Source organism: Cyprinodon tularosa, unplaced genomic scaffold (genome assembly GCF_016077235.1).
Source record: "Cyprinodon tularosa strain WSP-4 unplaced genomic scaffold, ASM1607723v1 ctg877, whole genome shotgun sequence".
In the NCBI taxonomy this organism is placed as follows: Eukaryota; Metazoa; Chordata; class Actinopteri; order Cyprinodontiformes; family Cyprinodontidae; genus Cyprinodon; species Cyprinodon tularosa.
The window spans coordinates 104382-120554 of NW_024039648.1; the positions used below are offsets into that span (position 1 = coordinate 104382).

Below are 16173 nucleotides of genomic sequence, written 5' to 3' on the forward strand. Positions count from 1 at the left end.
CATCACACGCTCAGCTCGTCTAGAGCTGCATTTCACCTGCTGTTATTATTAGTCTCTGGATAACAAATTATTACTTTTTTCATTTAGTGGGGGAATAATAATGAACACAGTCAGAGAAACACAAATCAAATGAACATTTTTGCCAAAAAAAGTCGCCATCATAGATAGCGGTCCTTCAGACACGGCTAGGCAGAGAGAGGGCCGCTGCAGACGGGCTGCGCTTAGCCCTGGCTGCCGTTACCCTCGGAGCTCCGCTCGTTGCCACGCTCCTCTCAACTTCGGGAATCTTTTTTTAAACTACTCATTAAATCGGTAAATGGACCACATAGTGACGATTAAAAGTCTAATATTCTCGCCTCAATGATCTTAAAACTTACATTTATTGAACAACAACAACAACAGAAAAGAGAACTTTTAACTTTCAATGGAACGCTCCCCGGAGAACAACATCCGGGGATCTGGTGCGTTCTCAGTCTGGAATTGGAACAGTGCTCGGGCTGAGGCTGATGACATGTCACAAGCACACGAGAAGGCTCAAGAACGCATATTGAGAAACGGCATAAGTGTTATCAGTGTCAGAAAAATGAAGTTCTGCTCTGATTGACAGGTTCCCTCCCTGTGTGACACGGTCAGATAGTTCAGAGTTGAAACAGCAGTTTAGAAGGATCTCCTTTTTATATGCACCAGGGGGAGCAGCTGTGGACGCGCCTGCTCACCACCTCGATCCACAGCAATACAGAAACACTGCAGCTTTACCCCTTTGACAATATTTATCCTCATTTTAAGCAAATTAGACAATCCACTAAATGGAATAAGATGATTTACATTCAGAATAAATATTTTATTTTAACTGCAAAACTTCTAATTATCCAACTGATATCATATGAACTTTTTTTTTTTTTTGCACAAATTCAATCTTTTTCTGGACTGGTTAAACACTGGCAGCTCCTGAGCAACTCGACTTTAATGATTAATATTATATTCATTTTGTCAGATCAAAAGTTCTCGTATCTCCAGACATCTGCAGCTGCTAAGCTTTAAACTCTCTGGATGTTTGGACTTTGTTTCCAAGTTTGAAGATGTTTCTCTTCTCATCCAGGAAGCTTTTTCAATTCAAAATGTCAGAAATAGCGTTGAGTTCCAGGCTTTTATACAGCAGCCCAACAAAGCCTTGTAATGGATTAGAAAACGTGCACATTGAAGGGTCTTAAATGGCTTCCTTCACACCCCTTTCAAACCACCTGTGTTCTTTATCTAAAGAGTGAACTTTCTGGTTCTTAAACAAATGTGGTTTGTCCTTGAGGTGTATGTGAGCAGCAGAATCTTGTCCCCAGGAGGTCGCCCATCTGTGTTGAGCCATGCGTCTGTGAAGATGTTGATTGTTTGTTTCTACAGCAGTAAAAACCTCTGGAGTCATTTCTAAGAGTCAAAGGTCTGTGGCTGAAAAATAGAGTCTGATTCCACTGCAGAGCTCACATTTTAAAGTTGCCACGACCATATGTTATAATTTTCAACATCCTAGTGCAGAATGATGAGGTGAAGGAAGTGGACTCCTCCATGGAAGAGAAATGGCTGTTTTTCTGTCCAATGACTAAACTTTTAGAGCTTTTAGAAACGGCTGAAATTCCCAGAGAAAGTTTTAATCTCTGAATTTTCTTCCAAACCCAGTTTTTTATTAGACTGTAGGTCACCTGGTAGGTCTTTAACATTTAGTTTTGTTTTGTCTGCGACATTTAGCTGCTGTTACCAGAGGGAATCCACAGAGAAAACAACAAGATGTTTGAAGAGGTGGAGATCCCCCCCAGTGAACCCATGGCTGTCGGCTTCCAGGAGCGGCCCGTCTACATCTCCGAACTGGATGAGGTAAGTGGCCAAAGGTCGGCGACGACAAACCCGCTCATGTTGCTTTGTTATCTGCAGAGGGAGGAAAGCAAAAACAGATGAAGGTTTTGATCTGATCCGGTTCTGGGACGGTTCTCAGCAGATCATTAGAAGCGCCTCTAAAGATAAAACTTTAACTTTGCAAGAAGCAGCACGCTGTTGTTCCAACATGATTACCAGAGAAATAAAAACCCAGTTCTCTAACTATATTATCCACAAACTGGCCTTTTAGTTTGCCCCTGGTTCCAGAAACTCTGAGCAGACTCTTTCCTCATCCTGTTTTCTGCTGCGGCGTTCCTTCCCTTTGAAAGGCGGTCGCTATCAGTCAGTCCAGCTGACGGCGGTCATTCTGCTACAGCTGCATGTTGTTAGCTTCTGTTTTCCTTTATCCCAGTAAATAGAGAGAAGTGGGGCTGCAGTGTCCGCTGAGCCATGTTCTTTCTTAATAGAAGTGTTGTAACTCTCAGGCATCTGTCAGGGAACACAATGCCCCGTCAGCCTGACTGACACCTTGACTGACAAATCCACATGCATACCGCTACATACATCCCCTCCGCCTCCTGCAGCCTCCACTGACGCCTCTGCAGATGGGGACGTAGGAGACGGCAGCTCAGGGCGCCGCGGGCCTTCGGGTGCCAGACTCCTACCGGTTTGAACACCACGTTGTCTTTTAATGGCCCGGATGCTGCGGCGTCTTTGTAGCTGTAAAGGTCAGTCCCTCTTCCCATAGTTTGGCCTTTTATTTATCAAGACGCTGAAGTGCAGCCATAAAAGCCTTTTGTTCCACTTTAGGAGATCAGTGTAGCTGCTCCCTTCACTCATGCTAATGCACATCATCATAGCACGGCTTTAGCTTCGGTGTGTGTGCAGGTGTGTGTGTGTTGTGCCATGGCCAATTGATAAATGAATGCTTTAATCACATCTACACCATTGCTCTTGTTGTTTCCACGGTTAATGAGAGTGGCTCAGGTGTTTGTGTATATTTGCACCGAGGAATGGTGAAGTCCCTTCAGTGGCTGTCAGCTTCAATCTTCATCATGATGATCTATGAGAATTTAGCCATTAAAGCCTTCATTAGCCATGCTAATATAGAGATGTCTAGATGCTAACGGTAAAGGCATCGTTTAGGATCTGTTGTTTGGTCAGAGATCCATGAAATGCTTCATCAGACGTTCATTTAAGATTCTTCTCTTTCTACCCGGCAGCTCGGTTCTGACAGGCAGGCCAGCTGACAGCTTTCCTGGGGCCCTGGGCAACACAGCCCCCCCAAACAGTTTACAAACCATGCATGAAGGAATAAAACACTTTGTGAACTCTTGCAGCTGCGGCTGCTTATTACTAATCTGGATCAGCGCCATAGATTCAGTGGATTCTCTACATTCCACAACGAGCCGGTCCTCCCTCCTCCTGCTGCTCACTGATAAAACGATAAAACTGAATGTGATCCAGTATGAGCTGATAGGTGGGGGCAGGTAGAGAGTAGCTCCCCCCACAGGTAAATTGGTCTGGGTTCAGGAGAGTGACTGAGGGTCCGCAGTAGGGGTGTAAATATAATAATTTTGTATCGATTCATCGATCCAACAGCTACGACACGTCCGCAAGAGAATCGATTCATGTTTTTTTTCCTCCGGTCTACTTTTATCCATTTGCTCCTGGGCATAATTCTCCCTCCCGTGCTGTGGTGGCGCTAAACCTATTTTGCCCTCCTACCTCACTTCCTGGTTATACTCTTACAGCAGTGTGTTGCAGTGAGCTTGATGCAGACATTTTTAAATTATGCTCAGTATTTAAGCGTGGTCTGTGCTACACGCTGTGGGTCTAGATAAGGCCGAGGCGGCGAGGAAGTGGGGGCGAGTTTAGTCCGACGACGGAGGGACATGAGGGCCAAAAAGAGCGGAGATCCAGGTGGAAAAAGGGTCCCAGCGTTCTCGCGCACCTCGCTCTTCTAGCGGGTCAAACTTCACGAGTTGTTTTCCGCAATTTGGTCATAAAAACAAAACAAGCCGGCCTCCTGTCTGCGGCGCTGTCTGCGGTCAGCTACAATCTGGGAGAGGAGCAGCGGAGCGTCTGTGGGGGGGGCGTCTGGAACCGAGGTATTTTCTATTGAACTCATTGCACTGATTTTGTGCAGTATTTTTTATTGCAAGGCCTTTCAGAATCTATAACGCAGGGATATTAGTATTTTTCAGTGAATGAGGTTTTAATAGGAATTAGTACAGTGCAACTTTTCTACTTCTGTTATTTGTTGTTGTGTCTCAAATAAAAAGCATAACAATATTACAGCTTTCATTGATTTATTTCAAATTTGAAACATTGTCTAGCCTGTAAGGTGTTAAAAAAAAAAAAAAACAGTTAATCGAGTCGAATCGTATCGTGGTGTATTTTTGAGTATTGAAAATAATCGAATCGTTGGGTCAGGAAATCGTCACTGAATCGAATCGCCATGATGGGTGTGATTTACACCCCTAGTCCGCAGCCTTATAAGGTGCTGCTGTAGAGAAGCAGGGAGGATGGGACAGTGGTGCAGCAGCGATGCAGAGGCTCTCATTCCAAAAGATGCTTCATCAAAAGTGAAATTTAAAATTTGATTTACAGAAATCAGAACCAACTTTGTTCACATTAGGAATTTTATAAATATTCTGAATTATTTTCCTTAATTCTATCAGATTCTATAGAGCAGGCTTGTCGAGGGTCAGTAATAGAGGATATCAATGGTTAGCTGATAACAGGCTGTTGCTGAACCTAGGGCTGCAACTAACGATTATTTTACAAATCGATGAATCGGCCGATTATTTTTTTGATTAATCGATGAATCGGACAAAAAATATTTTTTATATTAACCTCTTTATTCCAAAATAAACATTTTAGACAGAACAAACAAGCACACAAGTACAGGTTGCTCATTAACTGTGCTGGTGCAATATGAAAAATAAATGTTTGTTAAAACTACGCAAACTTACATGAGAAATGTAGCTGTACATCCACAAAATATAGGCTACTTTGTTTCATAAAGTAAAAAAAAAGACATTTTTGTTTTTTAAAAGCCCCTAAGGGGTTCAAACAATAGGCCCCCCCCATTTCAACAAATGAGGTTTTTTTTAGACTAGAAGAGTTCTTCCTTTTAAGACAGGAAAGTATAGCAGTTAAAGTTGCTACTTGAGAAAATACTGAACCATAGAGATAAAAATAGCCCTGTGATTCAAATTATAAATTGTATTTGGAATAAAAATGAGAGAACTAGGGGTGCTAAAAAACACATCCTCCAAAGACAGATATTTACATGGGAATGTGGCAGATAATTAATTGACATATTACTGTACAATATATAGAGCTACTTTTTTCTGTCCATTAATGTATATTTATTTTTTTTATTTGTATATTTTAATTATTGTGATCAATTTGCGCCATCAATCCCGGCGCATGCGCGCTTCATTTGCAGTCTGGACACTGAGGGTAAACATCCTGCGGCTCTGACTGCAGCGCTGAGAGGGACTCCTGCGGGAGATTGGGGTTGGGATGGGGGAGGCGCCCCACGGCAGCAGCTGCCGCTGGAGGACAAGAGTAGGAACGATACATGCTTTCACGTAAGAGTCTCCAAAAAAGTCGCCAGATTTGTCGCTAGTCACTTTTTTGAAAAATAGTCGCTGGAGGGGTCTGAAAAGTCGCTGAGTTGGAAACACTGCACCTACGGCGCTGGCTCGCTCTGCCGTATTTTGTTTTTTTCCCCCGTTTCAGTCAAGTGGATGTGATGGTGGCGGGTGACGCATTAATCGCGCGACACATCTAATCGATGATGAAATTCGTTGCCAACGCTTTTAAAAGTCGATTTTTATCGATTTTATCGATTCGTTGTTGCAGCCCTAGCTGAACTGCAATCTTCATCCAACTAGGGCTGCAACCAATGATTATTGTGCAAATCAATTAATCCCTCAATTATTTTTTGATAATTGATTGATAATCAGATAGCAGATGGTTTCTTAAAAAATATTTATTATGAAATGAAACCAGGTGAAACTCCAAGTTTTCCACTTCAGGAGTTCTAGATAGAGCAGATTGACAGACGAAAACATTATTTTAATTTTGTCATTTTGTAACAAAAATACATTTTGTTAAGAACAACTCTCTAGACAATTACATTTATTAAAGTGCAGCCTTGATAATGTAAGCAGCAGTGAGCAGCGCGCTCCTTTCATGTTTGCTTGGCAGCAGTGATGTCAGACGGATCCGGATGGGATCTTAGCATCCAAATGGATTTTTACCCTGATGGAAGAGGATCTGATGCTGGAGCATTAGGGCCTGTTTCCTGGGCTTCACCCCATCAGTTGTGGTTGAGCTGCTACTACTGCCTCCAGCTCCTGAAGTACTCGCTTCTCCTGGTTCAGGGGAAGCTCAGGAGTAGCCCCCCTGGGTTAAAGAGGCTAAGGTGGTTGAAGCAGCAGTGGAGCCATCGGCAGGTTTAGCAGCGGCAGACGATGCTGGAGAAGATGTGGGAGCTGCAGGGGACCGGGAGGAGCCGGCTGGGGATGGTTCAGTATTTGTCAGGGAAGCATCTAAGAGTGCTCTCCTCATTTTCACCTGCAGAGGGCGGTGTTTCCTTTCTAGATGCTGAAGATTGCCTGGGAAAAGCCTCAGAGGAGCCTCCATTCCCGCAGAGCTCTTAGTTTCTATCGGCGCGGTACAGCATCAGACCTAGCAATGTCCAGCACTGCTGGATGCAGCCAAGACTCCATCAGAATGATGGTGCAGCAGCTACATGTCTCCTTTTTTGAAGAGAGTTTGAGTCAGTGTTACGCCCCCAAGGTCTAGGGGTTCTGGAGAGGTAACGTAAAAATGCGTCCAGGGCAAATCAGTGGAATGTAAAATTATTTTTTACAAAAGATGGTTAAACAGACCCAAGACACAATACAGCTTAACCCAATTAAAACAAATGAAAAGCGCAAACAAATTCAGGAAGGGTTAAGTGCAGATTAAATTACAAACTGTCCAAACGAGTCAGACTAAAGTCCGACGTACACTGTGCGATTTTCGAAGCAATTTTCGTGCGAGAATCTTTCGATTGTGAGTTGTGTAGTGTACAGGGGGGTTACGAGCGGCAATCAGCCTCTCACGACCACCTCCCGATCAGGAATCGTGAGTTGGATCGCCAACTTGAAGAGGGAGGATTTGCCCTCGAACTTCTGGCCAGAGAAAAAACCTGTAATATGTAGCCAACATTTGGAAGAAGAATGTTTTCAAGATGACTTGGATAATAGCGCGTTGTGACAAACACCAGATACAGCACTGGGACTTGATCAACAGCCGATACCGCATCGTGACGTCACTAACCAGTAGGTGGCAGTAGTGTTCTTTGACAAACATGGATGCCTCCAGTAAAGCACATTCACATGAAAATTACTCTGAATTAAAAACACTGATCATTTATTGAACAGGATGGAATAATTTCAGATTTAAAGAACTTTCAGAAGTTTGAATTCTGAGTATAAACAGACTTTTCCTTTAAGTAATTCTGTTTGGCTTTGGAAAGTTTATAACTCATAGATGAAAGACCTAAGAATGACTGCAGTTAATTCTTCTGTTCCTTCTCTTCCTAAAGGCCGAATCTCTGCCTTTTTTCCATGTTGACTCCCAGTGTAACCGATATGGATTGATATGAAAGCTCTTCTTCTGAGGGTTGAATTATTTGGAGTCAAGTAGCATCTCTGTTCATTAACGTCAGCTGGACCAAAGTGCTTCGCTCCTCTGAACGGCAGAACCCAACGCCTAATAAGTCTCTGCGTGTTATTAGTATGCCTTTGAAAGGCAGCTGGAAAGCCTGACGCCCCCCCTCGCCGTTCAGACTGAGTGCTGATTGTCATTTATTGAAGGCCGTAATGGAAAACAGGGCTGCGCGAGCCTCAGTGTGCCTTTAATAGGACTGCAAAACATTAAAAGTGGTGAATTTATTAGGGTGCTTTTTAACTAATGAATCATGATGCAGGCATCCTGCTCTCACCACTGTGGTAAAAGCCCTCCTAATTCATTCAATAGATCTGTTACTGAGTGTGTTGTGAGTGAGAGCAAATGCAATCTGTAGTGGGGCTGACGTTTCCTGCATGTGCAGCAGCTCCAGGCTTTGCTTGCTGACGTACCGGCACTCAAACATAGCCAGGAACACGGCAGGCCTATAGATGTCAGGATGCTGCCTCGTTCTGAGAAACGCCGCACGCTCGGAGAGACCTGGTGTGACGGGGTCGGGGGATTAAGGAGCGCAGAAAGCTTTGCCTTTTAGCAGCTGCAGCAGAGCCATAATGTGCGTGGGTTAGTTGAAAGGCATAAGTAATGAATGACTCTTACCTCCCCCTCAAGCTCTCACCGTTTGCTATTATAGCTCTTTTTGTCACATTTTTATGGATAGGCTATTTTAAACAGAAAATTCATTCGGCTAAATTTATTTTTCATTTCCAGTCTGCACCTGTCCTTCTCCTCCAGAGTCTCTTTTCATGCTCTCAGTCTGATCATAATCTGGACTACAGCAATCTTTAACCCGCAAGTTTCACTTTTTGATCACTTGCAAATGGAAGCCAAATGAAGAAAGGAGGGGAAAACTGATAATATATAGATTTTCAAAGTATTATCAATGTCAGTTTTACTTAATAGTGTCTGGCTATCGGTAAAATGAATTATTAAAGCAAAGCTTGTACCAGTTGACTCTCATTCAGCAGTGCATTTCCACCAACAGAACGTATCAATTCTCTTGGGCGCTCATTCAAATTGCCCCTGAAGTGTAGCAAAATAACCAATTGTATAATGTTGCTAAGGAAAAATTGATAAATATTTGGCCAGTCAGCATCACCAACATGAATGGCTTTGGGGCTTCTGGAATTTTCGGCCCTGCTACAGTGATATATACTTGATGCAGCTAGTAGACAGTCAGGCAGTGAGGTAGAGATTATGGTGACGAGTCCTTTTACAAACGTCAGGATCTCCTGTGTTCAATGCCAGAGAGTGGCTTTGCTATATTTTCTGCGAACTTTGGACTACAAGCTATATTGTCGCGAGTCTCACAAGAAATCCATCTCCCGCTAATACATCTGTCTCTGAAAAACCAGCTGGTCGGACCAATGACATATCAGCAGTTTTTATTGGGACGGGAGGTCGAGGAATGACGACAGTCCGAAGGGCCTTGCAGGGACATCACAAACATGGCTACGCAGGAGGACTCGCCTTGCGATACCGCAGTTGACTCAGTTTTAGCAAAAATGGCGACAATTTCGTGTTGAAAAAAGGAGCAAAGAGAAGTACTTATATCTGCGAATTATCAGTTTATGAAACGTCATAATTCGCTGCTACGATTGGCTGAAAGTGTATTCTGGAAGGCGGGTACAAGCTGGCATGTCACCCAATCAGCTTGAACTATGGTACTAAACATCCCTCCTTTTGATGGACAGACTGAAGGGCAGCCGTCCCAGATTGATAACCTAGAACTCAACTCAGTTGTACACATATTAATCTGACTACTGCCAGGTTAGTGATCAGTGGGTAAAAAGTCATTTTAATATGTTTTTAAGTGAAAAGTCCAACTAAAAACATTGTCTATGCAGTCAGTTCATCCAGATTACCCCCCTGTGTACGTACCAGATCTGGTCGGGGCCCTGCCCCTTCTGATGACATCATCATATGTCACTTGGACTAACTGTGTTGCACCCGTTTCTTATGAAACTAGAACTCTTCTGGAGTCTCAACTTATTATTACCCTTTTTTGCTATTATTTTACATTTCATCTGCGATCTAAAGTAGCCGAAAGTAGAAAACCATCGTTCTCAGTCTTGAAGTCAAGTACTGTGTTCTGAGACAGACTGAGCTCAACTATTAAACAAGGTGACACAAAAATTCTCAGGGCAGAGGAGGACACATGGAACGTCTTATAAAATGTCTCTCATAGAGATTTTAGACAAAACAGTTATTCTACTTGTAGAAAACGAATAGTTGTTGTTGACAGGAAGTTAAAATAGTGTAGCTTAATATGGCTAACTGACCGAGCTAACAGGCTAACCTGTTAGCTACAGCTAGCCACAGTGCTACCGATCTCTCCCCCTTTATTTCATGCTCTAACTTTGTGCACCAGAAACAGATTATTTTTCAGTTTTGCTATCAACCAATTGAATCTTAATCTGTCATTAGACACGCTAATGCTATAGATGCTCCCGACTCGGCACACTGACACTGCATTATGTTATTGTCGTTGTCTGGGCAACAACGATTAACGTCATCGGGCAACGTGCAGCCTGTCATGTAGCGCAACATCACTTGCATGAAGCAGAACAAGAGCAGATCGAGTACCTACAGCTGCCTTCAAAGATTATTTCTCTGTGGGAGCCGCTCAGACCCCCACATACCGGCGCTGCGCTGTCACTGGGAATCCCCAGCAGCAGCTGCCTCAACCTGAGTGAAGTTGGCCCCCCCACCTTCTTCAAATCAGACAAAATTAGTGTCAAACGTTTGTGGTGGTTTGTGCAGCAAAAAATTTTGTTTGTGCTGCTATCATTTTAAAGATATAAAGAAATATTTCTAGAGGTCATCAAAGGTCAACCAGACATTTTAAGTTAATATATATACTGTTTATAAACTGTTTCAGAGGAGTGATCATAGCACTTTTATCAACAAAAAGTAAGTTTTGCTTTAAGTTCAACTTCAGCGTTTGACACACTTCCAAACCAAGCAGAGGAACAAACTGGATGTAGAGCCTGGGATCAGCTTTTTTTTTTTTCCACCTGATCAAAGCAGCTCAGGTGACATGAATGATGAAATCAAAGTAAATATTTGGATCAGTCTGACTATAATTTTTGTTCTGTATTTTGTTCCCAACTCATCAAGTTTATATGCGAGCATTGGAGAGTTAATCAGAGGAGCTCCAGATTTATATTCCAAAAAATTTAAAAAACAATCCACTAGACTTTAAATCCAAGTTTGAATACGTTTTGTTTCCTATTCAGGAAGCGTTTTCAATTCGATTGTCAGAAAAAGCGTTGAGTTTGAGGCTTTATAGCAGAGGTCATGGATTAGCACAGTCCGGATCCGGATTCACTTGCTGGCTAATCTGGACCCAACCTGATTTAAAACATTTATAAATTACTGCATGTTGTCCGACGGCAGTGTCTAATTTCACTTGCGCCTCTTCGCCCTGGGGAGCGTCCTTCTCCAGGCTGCACGTGATCCAAATGAGCCAATGAGCTGTCAGTCTGGGTTGCTGCTGCTGCTACTTTTAGACACTGCAGGCAAACCTGTGGCAAGCCGGGCGATGGGAAAGAAGGAGAAGACCATGAGAAAAAGAGAGCAGAGAAAGTGTGGACTGCTGGAAGAAAAGTGAAATGGCGTGCTCAAAGATGACCCTGAACATTTAGAGGATGTTTGGCTCAACCTGCTGCTGTGAAGCAGGATTCTCCACCATGAACAGAATCAACAATAAATCTGGATCCAGGCTCAAAATGAGCTCCTTGATATGTGCTTGAGAATGGCTTAGTCTCCGGTTAAACCCAGGTTTAAAGCCTTGCAGGGCAGCCTAAAGCCCACTGCCAACATTAAGACAGAAAAAAGAAAGAAAATAACAAACCATCAGTTCAGGGGTTTGAGAAAATATGGGAATCAGGAAATTGTCCATAAACCAAACTGAACAATTGTTCTGTACTTAGAAAACAATTTTTGATTTTAAAATGGTAAAATGTTAAATTTTTTAAAATGTTTTTTTATTTAAAAAGGCAATGTATAACATGGAAGCATAAAAACCACATTTTATTTCAGTGTTAAATTCTGTTTAAAGTAACAGATTATAATTAAAAAATGTATCTGGACCTTTACTGGTTGATGATTTTCTTACCCCAAAAATTCCATAAATCTAAAAAGGTTGGGAACATCTGAGGTAAAGGAGGATCATTCTGGACTTGTAATGATCTTAAATTCAGTCATTTTATTTACTTTTTAAGTAATTCAACATAAAAAGAATTAAATGTTAGGATTATATTTTTAACATTTTATATTTTATAAAAAAAACAAGCAGAAATAAATGTTGTAAAAGCTTTTTGTCTGTTTGACAGGAAGCCGAGCTTTTAGAAGGTGGAGGTTGGATTTATTGTTTATATGTCAGAAAGATTGAGCAGCTTCAGTGACGCTTTAAAGCCGCTGCCTAAATTAGAAGCACTTCTCTGTTTTGACTGCCTCAGCACCGACTATCCACAAATAATTCATTCTATGAAGCACCACCTCTTTCCTGAGGCTGTGGGCGAGGTTATGAAGCCCAGCTAGAAGTTTCAACATCCATCTGGATGACCTGCAGCCGATCCATCAATAATTACAGTTCTGCTGCAGCCTGGATCCTTTCTCACACTGAACTCACTGAACAGTTTGCACATGTAGGTTGATCCCGTTCACATCCATCAGGTTTCGGTATCAGGTTCTACTTGTTCATCATAGAACTGGTCTCCTGTAATGAAAGAGGAGCATATTTATTTCTTGTTAGGTCTCATTTAACAGACATCTAAAAGCATTTTTCTAAATTTTAACTAAATATCGAACTAAAGCTTCAAAACCAGAGGAATTCTATCAAATTTGAGCCATCATGCATCCATGATTTTTAGCATTTAAAATATCAAATTCAAAGTTTAAAATTAGAAGTGCAGCTAGTAGTTGTTCACTCTAATGCTACGTTCAGACCGCGAGCAGCAGAAGCAGCTGGTTTACATTCAAAGTCAATGGTTGACTGCTGGACGTGCCTCATCAACCAATGAGAGAAGCTGATCTGGGAGCTGGCAGGGAGTCAGACGCAGCACTGCTGATTAGTGATGGGGATCGAAACCCGGTTCCATCAAGGACCCGGTTCCACTTTTTTCAAAACCCGAAAATCAATAACGTTTGGGCTTATCGATACCACTATCGAGTCTGGTCGTTTTTTTTTTTCTCCCGGAGGTCCTGTAACATAATTGTGTGTCCCTCGAGTCGCGTCACAGCATTTAAATCTAATCAATCCGATCACTGCAGCATGTCCACCAATGTTTTGGAATGAAATTGTAAGCAAATAGATATTTAAAGTAAAACAAGTGAAGTCTGGCACTTAACTTGGCTCGCGACTTGAGAATGGCTGAACGGAAAAGACTCCTCCTCCTCCTCCTGCCCCCGCACCACAGCCGGGCCCGTCTTACTCATCCACTCAGAGTACCACTGGTAAGCGCACACAGACTTTGTAGCTTGTCCGGTCAGTTAAAAATAGTAATTGTGAAATCCGTCTTGTAATCGGCAGCATACAAGCTAGTTAGCTTGAAAAGTAAATAAAGTTTCAGACGTGCTGCGTCATGATGTGTTCAGATTGGCTCAGTAAAACGACAATTAGGTTATCATGATGCGTTCAAGTGTAACGTAAAGAAGATGGGAAATTGAGTTTTTTAGCGAGAAACATGAGTAATACAGTTGTATATTGCTCTAATTATTTTAGAATATATAATTAAACTACTGATGCCAACATTTATTAAAAATTACATTTAGTTTAAAATACCATTATTTATTTGTTAAATACACTATATTGCCAAAAGTATTTGCTCACCTGCCTTGACTCACATATGAGCTTAAGTGACATCCCGTTCCTAATCCATAGGGTTCAATATGACGTCGGTCCACCCTTTGCAGCTAGAACAGCTTCAACTCTTCTGGGAAGGCTGTCCACAAGGTTTAGGAGTGTGTTTATGGGAATTTTTGACCATTCTTCCAGAAGCGCATTTGTGAGGTCGCACACTGATGTTGGACGAGAAGGCCTGGCTCTCAGTCTCCGCTCTAATTCATCCCAAAGGTGTTCTATCGGGTTGAGGTCAGGACTCTGTGCAGGCCAGTCAAGTTCATCCACACCAGACTCTGTCATCCATGTCTTTATGGACCTTGCTTTGTGCACTGGTGCACAGTCATGTTGGAAGAGGAAGGGGCCAGCTCCAAACTGTTCCCACAAAGTTGGGAGCATGGAATTGTCCAAAATGTCTTGGTATGCTGAAGCATTCAGAGTTCCTTTCACTGGAACTAAGGGGCCAAGCCCAGCTCCTGAAAAACAACCCCACACCATAATCCCCCCTCCACCAAACTTTACACTTGGCACAATGCAGTCAGACAAGTACCGTTCTCCTGGCAACCGCCAAACCCAGACCCGTCCATCAGATTGCCAGATGGAGAAGCGCGATTCGTCACTCCAGAGAACGCGTCTCCACTGCTCTAGAGTCCAGTGGCGGCGTGCTTTACACCACCGCATCCGACGCTTTGCATTGCACTTGGTGATGTATGGCTTGGATGCAGCTGCTCGCCCATGGAAACCCATTCCATGAAGCTCTCTGCGCACTGTTCTTGAGCTAATCTGAAGGCCACATGAAGTTTGGAGGTCTGTAGTGATTGACTCTGCAGAAAGTTGGCGACCTCTTCGCACTATGCGCGTCAGCATCCGCTGACCCCGCTCCGTCAGTTTACGTGGCCTACCACTTCGTGGCTGAGTTGCTGTCGTTCCCAAACACTTCCATTTTCTTATAATACAGCTGACAGTTGACTGTGGAATATTTAGGAGCGAGGAAATTTCACGACTGGATTTGTTGCACAGGTGGCATCCTATCACAGTTCCACGCTGGAATTCACTGAGCTCCTGAGAGCGACCCATTCTTTCACAAATGTTTGTAAAAACAGTCTGCATGCCTAGGTGCTTGAATTTATACACCTGTGGCCATGGAAGTGATTGGAACACCTGATTCCAATAATTTGGATGGGTGAGCAAATACTTTTGGCAATATAGTGTATTTTCCTAATCACTAAAAACATGATGAAAAGTGACAGTAGACAATACATTATCCAACAATTGTGAAAATATATTCTAGTTTGTTTTATGTCATTTCAAAGTGGCCTATTACATTAGCCATGTTTATTGAAGGCTAGAAACGTTTTTGTTATGCTCACTTGTTAAGCAATAAAAGCAATACCAGTTCTGTTAAAAAATATTGTTGCATCGTCTTTCCACCAAATAACAGAAAAGTATTGATAGTGGTATCGATAAAGACTCGGATCGATTAGGAGTATCGATAAAGGTATCGATATCAATAAATATTAACGATCTCCATCCCTACTGCTGATGCAGAGCGCTATGATCACTCCTCTGAAACAGTTTATTAACGCCTAAATTAACTTCAAATGTAAAAACCTGCCAGATAAATATGTTCGCTTTATTCATCCTGCTGCCTGCAGTTTGGATTACGTGCGTAAAAAAGGCCAACATCTACTTCCTCTCATTCTACTGTTCGCAGTTCCCAGCTGCTGCTGGGGATTCCCAGTGACAGCGCAGCGCCGGTATGTGGGGGTCTGAGCGGCTCCCACAGAGAAATAATCTTTGAAGGCAGGATGGTAATCTGGATGAACTGACTGCACAGACCATGTTTTTAGATTCAAACTACTTTTTACCCACTGATCACTGCCATTGTTCCAGGCAAAGAAAGGATAGGGTAGCTCCGCCCATCGCGGATCAGACCCACTTTACCACCGCGCAGCTAGGGCAGCAAAGATGGTTCAGCCGAGCATTAGAACTAAGCTTGAACAAGCATCAAAAAAGAAGCGGCACACATGTTTTTGCTGCTCCTGCTCTGAACATAGCATTATCCTGGTTCTGGTTCTGCTGGAGCTTTCTCTTTTTCCTCTCCACTGTCGCTGCATGCATGCACGGTGTGAGGGATTGCTGCAAAGTAAACGTCCAGTGAGGCTCATCCTGTAGGGGTGGACTCTGTGACCCGATGCCATCGGCTGCGGGTCTAGCAGGAGAAGTTCTGGACCAAGCCTAATGATATCTGTATATATGTGGCTTATTATTAATGAGTGAACCTAACAGAGTGGTTTACTGGTGTATCAAGGTTTCCTTCTTCTCTTTTAATTCCTCGCATTCACTCACGCCTGTTTAAAGCTGACCTTGCTTTCTTCTGCAGCATCCAGTGATTCAGTTCACTGTTAACAGCTTGCCCTCTACTTTGATGTGCAGAAGCAAAGCTCTCGTTTAACCGATCGATCTACGTTCCCACCCTCATGAGATCTGGGTAATAACCGAAAGGACAAGATGGCGAATACAAGCGGCTGAAAAGAGTTTCCTTTGCAGGGTGGCTGGGCGCACCCTTCCAGATCAGGGGAGGAGCTCAGTTACCCATGAGGATCTTGTAGTAGAGTCATTGCTCCTCCACATAGAAAGGAGCCAGCTGAGGAGGCTCAGGCATCTGTTCCTGATGCCTCCTGGTCGCCTCCATCAGGACGTGTTCCAGGCAT

General features: G+C 43.0%; 1 protein-coding gene across 1 annotated transcript in view; it reads left to right on the forward strand.

Annotated features, from left to right (window-relative positions):
* Nucleotides 1-16173, forward strand: part of ascc3 (activating signal cointegrator 1 complex subunit 3) — a 238607-nt gene that overhangs the window by 55062 nt on the left and 167372 nt on the right. The window contains exon 8 of the mRNA XM_038273563.1: nucleotides 1738-1863. Coding sequence (XP_038129491.1) covers nucleotides 1738-1863 — 126 coding nt within the window. The remainder of the gene's footprint in view (nucleotides 1-1737; nucleotides 1864-16173) is intronic.